This window comes from Pyrus communis, chromosome 16 (genome assembly GCF_041283825.1).
Source record: "Pyrus communis isolate YQ-2024b chromosome 16, ASM4128382v1, whole genome shotgun sequence".
Lineage (NCBI taxonomy): Eukaryota > Viridiplantae > Streptophyta > Magnoliopsida > Rosales > Rosaceae > Pyrus > Pyrus communis.
The window spans coordinates 8,591,919-8,607,425 of NC_142580.1; the positions used below are offsets into that span (position 1 = coordinate 8,591,919).

The 15,507-nt window shown below is 38.2% G+C and overlaps 1 protein-coding gene across 2 annotated transcripts; it reads left to right on the forward strand.

Annotated features, from left to right (window-relative positions):
* Window positions 1-7,909: 7,909 nt before the first annotated feature.
* LOC148689914 (squamosa promoter-binding-like protein 1) lies at window positions 7,910-14,644 on the forward strand. 2 transcript variants are annotated; one of them, XM_088687612.1, is made up of 10 exons: window positions 7,910-9,245; window positions 9,526-9,707; window positions 10,479-11,116; window positions 11,595-11,669; window positions 11,762-11,869; window positions 11,962-12,079; window positions 12,351-12,492; window positions 12,639-12,789; window positions 13,151-13,789; window positions 14,005-14,644. In XM_088687612.1, exons 1-10 carry the CDS (start codon window positions 8,662-8,664, stop codon window positions 14,431-14,433), a joined length of 3,066 nt encoding a protein of 1,021 aa, XP_088543738.1. In that variant the 5' UTR covers window positions 7,910-8,661; the 3' UTR covers window positions 14,434-14,644. The 2 variants fall into 2 exon arrangements, with proteins under 2 accessions (XP_088543738.1, XP_088543739.1); XM_088687613.1 differs by having other exon boundaries at window positions 7,921-9,276.
* Window positions 14,645-15,507: the final 863 nt, after the last annotated feature.

Here is a 15,507-nt window from a genome sequence, read left to right on the forward strand (position 1 = left end):
AAGAAAATCCTAAAGGCTAGCTAGAAGACCACTCTTCAATAGTTTAGACATCTCACGATTACTCGGTCGCCACACCTTCAACAACCTTGATTTTCTTAGCAGCAGCATCATCCGGTGCTTTACCCTCGGCTGCCCCAGCCTGGGCACCAACTTCTCCAACTACTTCACCGATAGAAGAGTCAAAAGTAAAGGCGAGCAAGTCTTCTGGAGAAATAGAGAAGGTTTTAAAGTTTTTACCGGAAAACTCAAAGTCAAACGGTCACCCATAGAGATGATTTACATAACCCAGCTTGTAGAAGTCGACTTGGCTCTGAGTAAGTGAAGCCTCAAACCCGACTTTCTCACCCTTCAACTACTCATTTTCCTCAAGCAGGCAAGCACGAACCCGCTGCAACCCCTCAACTTCCTTTTTCAGATTGTCGTTGATTTTCAAAGCATTTTGAAGCTCCAACACTTGAGGCTCAAGCCTATCAACAACCTTTTTGAAGTTGATCACTTAGTTGTGAGCAGCGATCAGTTCTTCATCCTTTGCGTAAACAGCAGAGTGGAATTCAGAGATGGAACGTTCAAAATCTTGAATATGAGGTATGTAACACTCAATTTCCTTCTCTGCACTTTCATACTTTACTTGGATCGCATCAAGCCTAGTCTTCAAATCCGTGATCTCTTGGCGAGCGGTCTCAAGTTGTAGAGAAGTGGGGTTAAAAATGTTAGATCTCTTCAAAGCAGGAAGCTCAGATTTCAATTTCTTGACTTTTTCGATTGAGGAGTAAGCTTCAGTAGCCATGGTTTTTGCCATCTTTTTAGCAGCCTTGGTATCTTCTTGGTCAAGGAACATAGACTCAGTTGCCAGAATCGTTATTTTCTGCATCATGGCTAGCAGGGCAGTCTTCCTATACTTGGATGTGTGCTTCGCGAAAAGACTCAGACCAACAATCTTTTTGACGCCATCAGCAAACTTGACACATATATCCATGTCTTCAAGTAGATCTGGCTTCAACAATGAGCTAACTTCAGCAACTTCCCCAGAAACAGTCTTGGTGGATTCTTCAAACTTGTCCGCACGAGCAGTTACTTTTTTCTCAGCAGACGAGTTGGTCGCAGCAGCGAATGAGGCAGATTTTGGCGCTACTTTAGCAGGCAGGGGCACCTTATCACTCTTCATGGTAGCAAGCCTCTCCAAATGTGAGCCAGACTTAACTCCAGACGAGCGCTTTAGCACAAACTTCGGCACCGGAGGTACGGAAAAACTTTTGCGCTGGGCAATCATTTCGGCAATCGAGCTAGCAGCCTTCGAAACAATAGGCGTTACCGGCACAAATCTAGCAATTTTTTCTTTCTCACCCTTAAAGGAAGTCAAGTTAATCACAAGCTTGGGAGCAGTTGGTGAACCTTCACGCGCAATGGAGGAAACCTTTACTTTCCTCTCAGCAGGCGTCTCCTGGGCAGACGAGGAAAGTCTCTTTTTCCCACCTTCATTTGTAGCAAGCTCCACCACGATGATAAGATGAGTCAACGATTCAGCTTTGATTCCCTTTATCTCCTCTCTCGGGGGTAACCCATCTTTTTCCCTACGAAAATGACTAAATAGCCAATGCCATTTACGGTACTCGGAAAGGATACCCAAAGCAACATGCACTTTTCTCATGATTGGAGAAATCTTAGGAGTGGAACCAAATTTCGAATCTACAAAAGCAACGGAAGACAATTAGAAAATTGAAGAGTAGTTTGGCACTAAAGCAAAGCAGCCGAAAAGATTAAGTATCCTGCTTACCAGATATGAAGACCGTTGGTACACGCAGCTCGGGGGAAGAATCAGACTCCCATTATCCACTTATCTCCAAAGTTTCCTTGGCCCATTCATGATCTCCCTTGCTCGAGTTATCAAAAAGCCTATGGTGAGATCGCAGCTGCCCGACTCCATCAATGTGACCTATGTCAAAGAACTACCAAAATTTATTGATGGTTAGATCTAAGTCAAAGAATTGGCTTAGATTGTGGAATCCCACCATCACACGGACCGCGTTCGGAGAACATTGGGCATGGGCACATTTCATGGAGCAGAGCATTTCTTGGAAGAAACGCGGCATAGGAAAAGTAAACCCTAACACAAAATAGTATGGGTGGAACTTGATGGCTCTCCGAATCCCACTACATGGTTACCGGCTGCTACCATCCTTAACTCGCTTCACACGTACTCCTGATGGAATGGCATGCTAGTATGCCTCAAGAAAGTCTCTAAACAAATCATCGGAGCTAATCTTGAAGTGAGCAGCTTTGAAGTAGCCAACCTTGCTCAACAGACCCACCTTGATGGGCGGCACACCATCATCATTCTTGTGGCTCGGGGAAGATATACTTGAAGGAATTCTACGAAAAATACAAAGAAGATTCATTAGAGGGTTGTTCAAAAAAAAAAACGTGGCTTAAAGCTTAGCCGCAAAAATCCAAAAGGGCACAAAACCCTTAGTTTTTCCCTAGGGCACGGGCCCAAGCAAAAAAAAACAAAAAAAAAAAAAAGCAAAAGTTTCAAACCGCAAGGACCCGACCAACTTGCCAGGCCCCACGGCCTGATTTTTTTTTTTTTCCCTCCATTCCCACGGTTTCCCCCTTACAGTTTTTCCCTAGGGCACGGGCCCAAGCAAAAAAAAAAAAAGCAAAACCCACGGTTTCCCTCTTGGCCCACGCCAAGTTCAATCACCAGGACACCCACGGCAGGGAGCCGTCACGACTTTTCCAAGATACCTCGACCCCCGTCGAGTCGATTCTCAAGCCCCAAGGCTTCCAAAAGAATCAAGAAGACAAGAAAATTTTATTTTTTCTTACCTAGAAGCAACGAGAAGATGAAGTAAGCAACAAAAGACGATCATTTGCTCGGACAAGATGTAGAAGATTGCTAGAGAAGGGGGAACAAATATCTTCTAAGCTCTCTCTCTCTTGTAGGGTAGACTAAGTTTCTTTCTAAAAGTTGATTTAATAATCCACTTAAGGTGGACTTGAATAAGCTTTGAGAGGAATTTGTTTCCTTTTCCTAGAATGATCTAATTTCCTATTAAAAGAGAGAATCACCATTAAAATAGGAAACAATTCAAAGTTTTCCAAGACAAGAAAATCTCTACACCTATTGCCCATTTTCTACGAGCAGCCCAACAAGTGTGGGGGCATTTGTGGAGCCAAAAATAATCACTAGGCGACATGTGGATTTTTGGACGAAGAAGACAAAAATACCCTTGGGTGTATCAGGATTCCTACACACGAGTAGCATGCAATCATCCTCAACCAAGTTAGAAATGCCCAAAATAGGTAACAATTCAAAACATATTTCATTCCATATATTTCTTACCTCTTTTTCCCTCTTTTAGCTAATCAATTAGCTATCATTACATAACCTTCAAAATATTCATTTCAAAAATATGTTAATTGGCTAATTAATGGATTAATTACCCAATTAATCCATTAAATGTCAATTAAGTCACCCAATTAACCACAAAATATACCCCAAAATCCCAAAAGGCTGGGCACCCTTGTTGATCTCATCATATTTACCTATTTTATCATACTAATTAGCTAGTTAATTTGGCAATAATTCTATTTGCTAAATTAACTAGTCAATTATTCCCATAACTCCTAAATTCAACCTAAATCAAGAACCTAGCCCACAAAAGGAGCTAGGTGGCCCGTCCTCTCTCACCCAAAGAGGCCGACCATTCTCCTATAAAAAGGCTTATATTTTCTCCAAAAGACACTTCCAACTCTCTTGCTAAAATTCTCTAAAAATTCTCAAACACTTTTTCTCTAAATTCTAACTTTGGCATCGGAGGTTCTTCGGCCAAATCCCCCCCTCCCCCCATTCATCGTGAGCGCGTGAGTCTCTTGGGCTTGACCAAATATGTTAATTGTTTTATAGGTGCAATTTTGTCCAAGATTAAAGAAGAAGAAATTTGCATCCACAATTGTTGACCATAACCCTACCCATGTGCAGAACACATTTCTCCTCGATCTCAATGTAATCAAAATTCGAAAACTTAGGAATTTTCATATTAAATAAGATTTAGGGTTTTGAATATTATAACATGCACACTCACAAAAGAGCTTAAAATTACTAAATTTTTCATTAAATTAAATAATTATGATTAAGTTAAGTAATTAAAAAGGAAGATCTCTCCTAATTGGATGCATGACACTGGCATTTTGCCCACGTTCCGGAACAGGCTCCGTCCTCCATAACATGCACATGAGCCGCCAACCATTTGCTCTCTCTGGGACCGCATCATACTCATATATGAACAGTTTTTTGGATTCTCATACAATTCAGAAGAGAGAGAGAGAGAGAGAGAGAGAGAGAGAGAGAGAGAGAGAGAGAGAGAGAGAGAGAGAGAGAGAGAGAGAGGGGTTTGTATGGTGATGAGTGTGAACTGTGAACCCATGAGACCTTGTTTACTATTATCTTCTGCTGCTCTCCATCCCCATTGGTTTTGCAAACCCAACACCGACCAAGAGAAGTATTAGGGTAGTCCGTCGCCCAACCGCGTCAAAAGACGGTAAACTGTTGATGCATCTGTAATTATCTCATAGTCATTTATTATACGTGAGCATAACAAGTTTCTAACATATAATACTAATTTTAAATTTTAAACATAATCAACGATTGTAAACATTCATCTCTCTCTTTTGAAATACCAATTCGTGTAACAAAAGCCTTAAGCTTCCTTATTCTTATACTTCCAACACCAACAATAGTAGTATAATAATCTTATCGCACTTAATGGCCTTTTTGTTTCAATTGATTCACTGGCAAGTGGGGCATTGGGAGGAGGAGGGCTAGTTATCTTGTTCATAACCATTGTTTGGTCCAAAATACAAATTTGGTGAAATGTTGAGAGTATTGAATTGAGAAAGAAAAAAAAAGACTTTGCATGTACTTATAAGTAATTAGGCTATTTCTCGTTGATCTTGCCAATTTGTTCTCTGATGGAACCTCAACTTCTTCATTAAATCATAAACATAAGGTTGCATGATATAATTGTCAGTTGTTGATGCATTCACTCTATTCAGTATGAACGTACAATTGATGAATAATCAATCATTCATGCACGCGTGTTTGTATGAAGATATGCAAAGCAACCCTATAGATATGAATAGACATAAATGTCTTTATTTTTCTTTGAAATATGCAAAGCTCTCCCTCCCTAATGTTCTTTTGTTTCAATTTATAATTCTCTCAGTTTATATCTAAGAGGCTGAAAATTTGGGCATTAAGAGGACTAGTCATCTTGTTCCTAAGCTTTGTTTGGTCCAAAATAGAAATTATGTTAAATCATAAACATAATATGTTCCACAAATTGTGTTTCACCTTGAGTCTACAATTATTATGTTTTTAGGTTGCTTACAGGTTCTACGGTCTCAATTTATAATAAATTAGCCGATGACGTTTTATCGTAGTTGTGGAAAGCAATTAAGAATCTATTATTTGTAAAAAAAATTTATAATAAATTAAGTACGGACGAGTGATTGTTAGGCATTAGGTGTTAGTTGTAAACTGTTAATTCATGCGAGTTTCACTCTAATTGACAAATGTATAATTGGCATACAGTGGTACCGTGTTTGTGGGCAATATCGAAGGCAACCTTTTGAATATGAATAGACATATAAGGTCTTTAGTTTTCTTTGGAGTTAACTAACGCCAAAAATTTGAGATGCGATGACAATACATACATGTATTTAATATAATTAATATCTTGATCGTCAGATGGTGATTGCATCTATTCACACGATTATATCTAACCGTTTAATGACAATTGTATTAAATACATGTAAAAATTGTAATTAGTTTAAAAAATTTGAGGTGTCTATATAACTCACAAGTCACAATAACCTCGCGTACTCGTACGTTGGATACGGTGGATAGGTTCCTATCACATGGTTGTCCCCAAAGGCAAAAGAGGAGTCCTAGCTACAATAGTGAATTAATATGCTCCACAAGAATGTGGGTTTCCAATCATTTGGTTGATCAAGAAAGTAATTTACATAATTCGGCCGAATACACAAGTATTGTGATACCTTTTGAAAATGTTACAGCGGCATATGAATTAAAAATTTACACACATATTGATACATAATATCATAATCACGGTATATCCATATAATACAGAAGGCAGATTGTCTGCCCTCCCATTACCATGCTCTTTCCATCTTCTTCTATATTGTGCGGTCACGGTTAAGCCACGTCAACATTTTATATTGATTTTTTTATGAGATAATAAGACAAAAAATAATAGGAATATAAAATATTGACGTGGCTTAACCGTGACCGCACAAATATGAAGAGATGGGAAGAACATGGTAGAAGGAGGGCAGACAATCTGCCTCTTATAATATATGCCTTGCTATGGTCAATCATGATATAATTTAATATCTTATAAAGTTGATGTGAATTTAATAAAAGAGTAGTAATGATAACCACAAAGGAGAAAGAAAACAAGGCGTTTTAGTACGTAAAGTAATATTTAATTTTGAATGTACCAGTTATTTGGTACGTAAAATAATTACGGTAACAAACGTGTTTGTTATTGTAATTAAAAAAGTACTAAATATTGTTTGTGCAATGTGAGTTTGGAACATACCAAATATTGTTTGTGTTTTTTGTAGCACACGAACCAACTTCGCACTCCATTCTCAAACAATCATTTAGGAAAAACCATATATGTATCAAGAAAATATACCAGCCATATTGGAGGATCCTCACTCCATGAAAGATAGTCACAGTTCCTTCTCTTCACAACCTGATGAGTTGCTTGGTTGCTATCTAATCGCTGCCAAGCACAATTAAAACTTCGAAACCAATCTCTTCCAAAATACAGCTTGCTACAGAAAAACATTCTCCATGCGCATTAGTCATATTAACTACACTCTTTAAATCAAGCTCTAATAACACCGATGTGAAGCCAAGCAAACACAAGATCCTCTCTTGTTGCCAAACGGGAACAAGATAAATTTGTAAAAACAACCACTAATTAAAACGAAAAATTCCATTCTAATTTCAAACATGGGAGAGCACAACTTTCAAACGTGAAGATTAATTTCCAAACATTATCAACAAGTAGAAAATGTTCCCCTAAAAAAGAGGCCACATAAAATAAAAAATAAAAAAACCGCGTAAAAGAACATATTTGGAAACCAATAATTAGAATTTTAGCTTAAAAAATCATGTAATTTAAATAAATAACAAAGGCTGACGTGATTGTTGATTAAAGCATCTTGATCAAATATTAAAAAAAAACAAATGTTTGATTTAAAAATTGATAAAAAATTACAAGAGATTCTAATTATACCTCTTTTTTTTTTATTGAAGATTTTGATCTGAAAATAATTGGTAACATAGCTTTCGGTGGGTTAGTTTGGTTTTAATTTTGGGGTCCATTTATTTTGGAAGTTAGTTAAATCCATTAGATAAAAATTAATTTTTTTTCCTACGTGCTTCTCTTAATCAAAATTAAAAAAACGGTCTATTTGGTGAAGGCTGTTTATTTATTTATTTATTTTTTTAAAAGTCGCGGTAAAATCCAAAACAAACACCCGAAGTCACCGTCAGCCGGGCCTGCACGCAGTCACTTCTGCTCGTTTTCTCCCCCGAAACGCGTGGGTTTTTCACTCGGATTAATGCAAAGTTCAAAAAAAAAAAATAAAAAATAAAAAAACGTTTCTGAATTTCCAATCGGACAAGATTGTCTTCCATTCCATTTCTGATGTCCTTCTTTTTTGTATGATCACGGTTAAGTTACATTGACATTTTATATTACTATTTATTTTTATCTTATTATCTTTATAAAAAAAATAATATAAAATATTAACATGATTTAACCGTGACTACAGAAAGAGATCGAAAGTAAAAGCGCAGACAATCCTTGTCCTTTCCAATCAGATCTTCAACTTCCATTGGCCACGTCAGTACAGACGTCTCTCTCTCTCCTCTTTCTCTCACTACAGAGAGAGCAGGAGAGCCGTGTTGGTATTTTTTTACAGCGGGAGGCGTAGATTCCTTTGCTCCCACTGCGTCATATAATTTAATTTGTTAATCAATAAATTAGTCCCATAATGCTGTCTCTTTCCCCACTGAAACCGCATTTATACAGAGTCTTTTCCTAACCTTTTCCTAATTTTCAATTGCTGCTTTGTATTGCTATATTCTCTCTGACTCCTCCGTCTCTGGCGATCTCATCCGTCTTCCGCCGCTCTTGCTGGGATTTACCAGCTCAGCTCTCGCCGGCAAGTTTCTCTGTTTGTTTTTGCGATTCGTTTCTGCAGAATTTTATGCTCTTGAAGCTGTTTGTTTGTGAAGGTTGGAATCTTTGCTTGATGGAATTGATGGGTTTTTAGTGTGGATTTTGAGGGCATAAGTGGGTAATTTGTGGATTTTGGGCAGATGGGCAGCTGCTGTTTTAGCTCTGTTGCTATGTGGTGTACTGTTTTTGGATTTCTGGTGAGCCTAGAGAGAATAATTGCCAGAAATTTATGGTCTTGTAGTGTAAAGTTATTGATTTCTGGGTGAAATCTAAGGTTACATACCTGGCCTTGTTTTTACTTGTTGAATTGGGTATTTATATCTGGTGGAATTGGACTTTGCCATTATAAAAATTCTGGGTTTTTGTGGAATTTTGATTTATGGAGGCTTTCGGAGGCGGATCTCGGAAGTTCTATAGTCCGACGGTGTCGGATTTGAAGGCGGTTGGGAAAAAGAGTTTGGAATGGGATTTAAATGATTGGCAATGGGATGGTGATCTTTTTACTGCTAGTCCTTTGAACGCTGCACCATCTGATTGTAGGAGTAGGCAGTTGTTTCCGCTTGGGCCGCCGGAAACTCCCTCCACTGCTGGTTTGTCCAACACTTCTTCTTCTGGTTCGGATGACATCTGTCCGGGGAATGAGAAAGGTAAGAGAGAGCTGGAGAAAAGAAGAAGGGATAGTATTGTAGAAAATGAAGAGTTAAACAATGAAGTTGGGTGTCTTAATCTCAAGCTTGGCGAGCAAGCTTACCCAATCATGGAAGGAGACGTACAAACTGGGAAGAAGACGAAGATAGTTGGGACTACTTTAAACCGGGCAGTTTGTCAGGTGGAGGACTGTAAGGCTGATCTTAGCGATGCCAAGGATTACCACCGACGACATAAGGTCTGTGATATGCATTCTAAGGCAACTAAAGCGCTGGTGGGAAATGTTTTGCAGCGGTTCTGTCAGCAGTGTAGCAGGTTGGTTCAATTCTATGGTTGTCCTTGTATGGTGAGAAACATTTCAAAATTTTCTTTAATTAAGGTCCAGGACATTTATTTGTTGATTTCTTATAGACGTTTCTAAAAGATGAAATACAGAGTTTGATTGTGTAAGTTATAGACATTGTTTCTAGAAGATGAAATACAGAGTTTGTTGTTCTCATGATTTGGGTCCACAGCTGTTCGTCACTGTGTTAGATATACTCGAAGTTTGCAGATTTTTTTGTTGAATTTGCAATGTGGTTATACTCATGGGCAGGTTTCATGTTCTTCAAGAGTTTGATGAAGGAAGGAGAAGTTGTCGTAGGCGTTTGGCTGGCCACAATAGGAGGAGAAGAAAAACAAATCCTGATGCTGTAGTTAATGAAGGCTCATGGAATGATGAAAGAGGAAGCAGTTATCTATTGATTAGTTTGCTGAGAATACTCTCCAACATCCACTGTAAATCTTTATCTTATTGGCATTCAATTTCCGGCTGCTTTACCTGGACAATAAATTGATATGTTAATTGGTTATAGAATTGTGTGCTGATTGCCATCTGCTGATGTCAAAGTTCTTGTGGTCTTGGGTTTTGTCATTATTTGATTGAGGCTTGTAGGAAAATGACTATATCAATAAACAACTCATTTGTTTCATGTGGAGATATGACATATTACTTGATGAGTCCTAACTGCTTAAGGCGCACTGTTTTTTCTGTACGAATGACAAAGTGCTAGTTTTTCTGAGGTTAATTTGATGAAAATTTGAATATTGATGCCCAGTCATGGAAAGTTTTCAGTTTTTCTGAGGTTAATTCAATAGAAAGTTAAAATTTTGTGCAGACATTCATGTCAAAATATTCAAAAGTTTTCTATTTTTAGAGTTAAATTTTTTTTAATAATATAAATTCAATGTAGATACCTATCCAAAATAATTGATGACTCACTATTTCAAGTTTTATATACCAGAGCACTCCTTGTATGCTTGAATTTCATCCTATGCACCATTGTTTGTTGCACTTTCTTGCTCTGATTGTTGGACTGTCCGTATTTCACATTCTAGGATGCATGAACGATGGGCCTATTAAATTGAATTCTAATTCCCTAGAAACAATTATTTAGGAAATTATGTCTCAGCGATCATGTTATTATAGTATTTTATTGATTATGTTAGTTTTTCTTGTCATAAGTGGCTTATTCGACTCCATTTTTTTATGCCTTCTATAAAATGCAGCTAATAGTTCAGATCAAACAAAGGATCAGGATTTGCTTTCTCATCTTTTGAAAAGTCTAGCCAATCTTTCGGGTACAGTTGATGGAAGGAACATGTCTGCATTGCTTACGGCATCTCAAGGTTTACTAAATGGTGGGACATCAACTCAGACTGCACAAAAGGTCCTAGATACAGTTTCCAATGGCTGTGAACCAAGTAAGCCTTCTGTTTCAGCCTCTAAGATGAATGACTATGTTAATCGTGAGGACCCTTCAAGACCTATGCAACAGTGTTCTACAGTACCTGCATCAGATTTCAGGAGAATATCTTCAGTTGATGCCGATCATGGAGGTCTGCAAGTTGTTTCGGGTGTAAATGCCACCAAGCCATTTCCCTCAATAGACAGAGTTCCATCCACATCAGTTGCACCAGAAGCTACAACAGGGAGGATCCAGTTAAATGGCATTGATTTAAATAATACATATGACGATTCCCAGGACTATTTGGCCAGCCTAGGGAAATCTCAATCCCCTGTAAATTCAGGGACAGTGCCTCATGGTTTTCCCTTATGGATGCGGCAGGATTTGCAAAAGTCTAGCCCACCTCAGACAAGTGGGACTTCTTACTCAACTTCATCAAGTTCTAGTGGAGAGGTTCAGGTATATTCTTGTTGTAATTGCATTTCATTCCTAGTTATTGCTGGGTATACTAATGCTTGTATATGCCATAACCTGTCCCTTTCTGTTGGATAGAAAAATAGCTTTGTTCTCACTTTAATTCAGCATTTAGGTGGCTATGCTTTGCATTCTTGACTTGTCCATTTGCCTAGTCAATTGATTGAAAAAACATGAAGTACTTGGTTACGGCTTACCTAACCTAATAAATAATTCTGTTGTGACGTAAAACTTGAGCTGGATTGTCTTCTTTTGTATGGTGCTTTGTATATATAAATGTGTGCGGATGCTTCTGCTTAATAATAAGGTTAATAGAATTGTAGTTGAACTATGGGAGGTTTGTAGGCTATAGCAGTTAGAGTCGAGTATCCTTTTTTTTAATATTTTTTAGTATGAAAGGCCAGTGTGTAAAATGTTTCTGCACTGTTACGCCTCTTAACCACTCCTTTTCTGCCTGTTTCAGAGTCGCACGGATCGTATTGTTTTTAAACTCTTTGGAAAAGATCCAAATGATCTTCCAATTGTTCTACGATCACAGGTAATATTTGGTGCCTTGATTTTAGTTCTTCACAATGTAAATTGTGTTTCATCGCACATGCAACAGTATTATGATATATTTTGAATATCCAGATTCTCGACTGGTTGTCCCACAGTCCCACAGACATTGAAAGTTACATAAGGCCGGGATGTGTCATTTTGACAGTTTACCTCCGTCTAGAAAAATCCACGTGGGAGGAGGTATGCTTCTGTGCAGATGCCAGAATGTAGATTGCTATCTTTGTATCAGGAAGATCTCTTTTCATGTCCTTAATTATTATGTTTGCATACAGCTGTGCCGTAATCTGGGATCCATTTTGAAACGACTTTTACATGCTGCCAATGATCCTTTCTGGACAACAGGATGGGTATATACTAGGGTGCAACATTTTGTAGCATTTACGTACAATGGTTTGCTCTCTCTCTCTCTCTCTCACGCGCACACACACACACACCTATTTTTTATTCGTATGTCTGTGATATGTACGTGCGCATACACAAACATCTATTTTTTATGCATATGTCTGTGACATGTGTGCATGCACACACACAGAGGTCCATGTATGTATGTCTTGCTTTATTTTGTTATTCGTTCACATATCTATTAACGCATTTAGGGATTTACCAAAATAATGGTCTTACGAAAGAATAGTCTTTTTGATTAGTTATGTCTGTCCTGCAGGTCACGTTGTCTTAGACACACCCTTACTTCTGAAAAACAATAAAAACTGCAGGATATCATGCATCAAACCAATTGCTGTTTCTTTATCACAAAGAACTGAGATTGCAGTAAAGGGGTTTAACCTTTCTTGTGCCACCACAAGGTATCCTTCATCATTTTTTATTAAAGCTCCATTACCTTTTTTCAGTAATTGCAATGATTGTGTGGACCTCTCTAGTTTTAGATGCTATTTACGAATTAATAATTATCAGGATAACTGGGAAAATACTAAGTCCTAGCTCATCACAGGTTGCTCTGTGCTCTGGAAGGGAAGTATCTAGTCCAAGAAACTTGTTATGCCTTGGTGGATGGTGCTGATACAACCATTGAAAATGATCAGCTACAGTGCCTCAGATTCTCCTGCTCTATACCAAATGTTACTGGCCGAGGATTCATTGAGGTGCTGTCATTTGCCTGATATATTTTTACATTTCCCTTGAAGTGAGCTTGCCAATTGATAGTTAATTAAGGTCTGTATGACAGACAAATGAAATTTTTAAGCAGAGCAAGATCAGTAACAAATATTTAACTCTGTTGGGGCCACCCTTCAGGTTGTGATTAACAAATACTTACCAGTGATATTTCTTTTTGAATTGTCAAAAGTTCTTCAGTGTTGTGATTTGACATAGTAAATTGGACGACTTGTGTCTTGAACAACTACTTGTGCATGAAGAATATATGAAATCTGGGAGTTCTGAATCTTCTGACTTTTTAATAAATTTTTCTTTATATTATTGTTATTTTGTTTATTTTTATCTCAGGTTGAAGATCATGGTCTCAGCAGCAGCTTCTTTCCATTTATAGTTGCCGAGCAGGAAGTATGTTCAGAGATTTGTATGCTGGAGGGTGCGATTGAGGGGGCTGAGACTGCCGATGACATCCTAGCAGAACCTGAAAAATTGGAAGCCAAGAACCAAGCGATGGACTTTATAAATGAATTGGGTTGGCTCCTTCATAGAGGTCACACTAAATTTAGACTCGGTCACATGGATCCCAACCTAGATCTATTTCCTTTTAGACGGTTCAGGCTGCTTTTGGAGTTCTCCATGGACCATGATTGGTGTGCTGTAGTGAAGAAACTCTTAGGCATTCTGCTTGAGGGTACCGTTGACGCTGGAGAACATCCTTCTATTGAGCTTGCATTGTTGGATATGAGCCTCCTTCACAGAGCTGTGCGAAGAAAGTGCAGGCCTATGGTGGAACTCTTGTTAAGTTTTGTCCTAGATAAAGAGTTAGGCAAAACAGGATCGGACGATGGGCAACAGGTTGGTGGGGACGGCGATAAATTCTTATTTAAGCCTGATGCAGTTGGGCTGATGGGATTGACTCCACTTCATGTTGCTGCCAGTACTGATGGATGTGAGAACATATTGGATGCCTTAACTGATGATCCTGGAAAGGTAATTTCTCATTGATCTTCTTTGACACAGTTTTCTTTTTAACTGGAGGTAAAACCGACAACAGGTCTGCATCAGCATACATTTTTCTCTTACATCTTTGACCATTTGCTCATACAATTGACTGGTGTCAGCTCATTCTGTGTCGCACATGAAATTTGATACTTCAAATCGTCTATTTTCAAGCATACAAATGTTGATATTTCTGCCTTCTTTAGGTGGGAATTAAAGCTTGGGGAAATGCTCGAGACAGTACAGGATTGACACCAAATGATTATGCATGTCAACGAAGCTGCTCCACCTACATCCAAATTGTCCAGAGGAAAATCAGCAAGAAACTTGAAAGCAGGCACTTGGTGCTTGATATCCCTGGCGTTATCTTAGACAGCAGCAGCAAGAAGAAACAATTAGACGGGCATAAGTCTTCAAAAGTCTCCAGCTTGGAGACCGACAGGATTGATATGAAATCAATGCAGGCACATTGCAAGCTATGTGAAATGAAACTAGCATATGGCAACACTAGGTCGCTTGTGTACAGGCCGGCAATGCTGTCAATGGTAGCCATTGCTGCTGTCTGTGTTTGCGCGGCCTTGCTATTCAAAAGCTCACCTGTCACGTGGGAACGCTTGAAGTATGGAACTAGCTAAGGGCAGTTTACGCTTCTCAAATCTTGCTTTAGGCCGTTTCTGTTAATCATATATATGAACCTATAACTCTGTAGGGCAAATAATGTACCGGTTTTCGTATCCGTTAAGATTTCGACGAGACGTGTTGCACGGTATGTATTAATGATAGTTCATATAAAGTATGTATGCGGAAAGATGGAAGTAAATAGAATTATTGACCGATTTAAGTGGACATGAAAACGGCCTTTTGGGTTGTTTTTGTATGTTTATCTATATGGTCTTTTGAGGATTCCTCACCAGGAGGTTGTATTGTTGAGGGACAAGGATTGTCTGTCCTCCACTTCCGGTGCCCTCCCCGTATCTTCCTATTTTGTGTGGTTACGGTTAAGTCACGTCAACATTTTATATTATTTTTTTTATAGAGAATAAAACAAAAATGAATAGTAATATAAAATGTTGATAGAACACCTACAAACATTGGTTTCGACGAGATAGAAGATTCGGACTAGGAATCTCTTTCGCTTATAAACAACTCTCTTAAACATGAGGTAATATTTAGTAGGGCAGCCTGACCACGAAGTTGTTTAGACCACTCTCACTAGAATTGGTGCATTGTGAGTTGTATTTGCTATTTACGTAAAGCTGGGTGGTCCCAAAATATAATGAATCACATTCCTTCATGAGAGTGTATGATCGACTCAGAAAGGTTGGGGCTATCTATGTGCTTTGGAAGTTCTTACTCATGTAGGGTCAAATGGTACCTAAATACAAGACGGGGTTTATATGTGTTGGTGGATCTATTTCCATTAGAGATATGACATAAATGATGGGACAGTTAGATGATAAATATAGTACTACTCTAAATACAATAGTCTCGTTTTTTGGAAGCGTCAAACTGTCTAGCTTATCTACTTGCAATTTGTTGCTTTTCTCCAATTTATTTATTTTAACTAGCGAAAAAAATAACTGAAAAATGGAATTTAGTGGACAGTAACATAAGAGATGTGCTATCAATCCATTTTATTTTACTTTTCACACAGTCCTTATTAAATTTGTTCTTTGATCTCTTTCAATTCATCTGATTTAACGATCGAA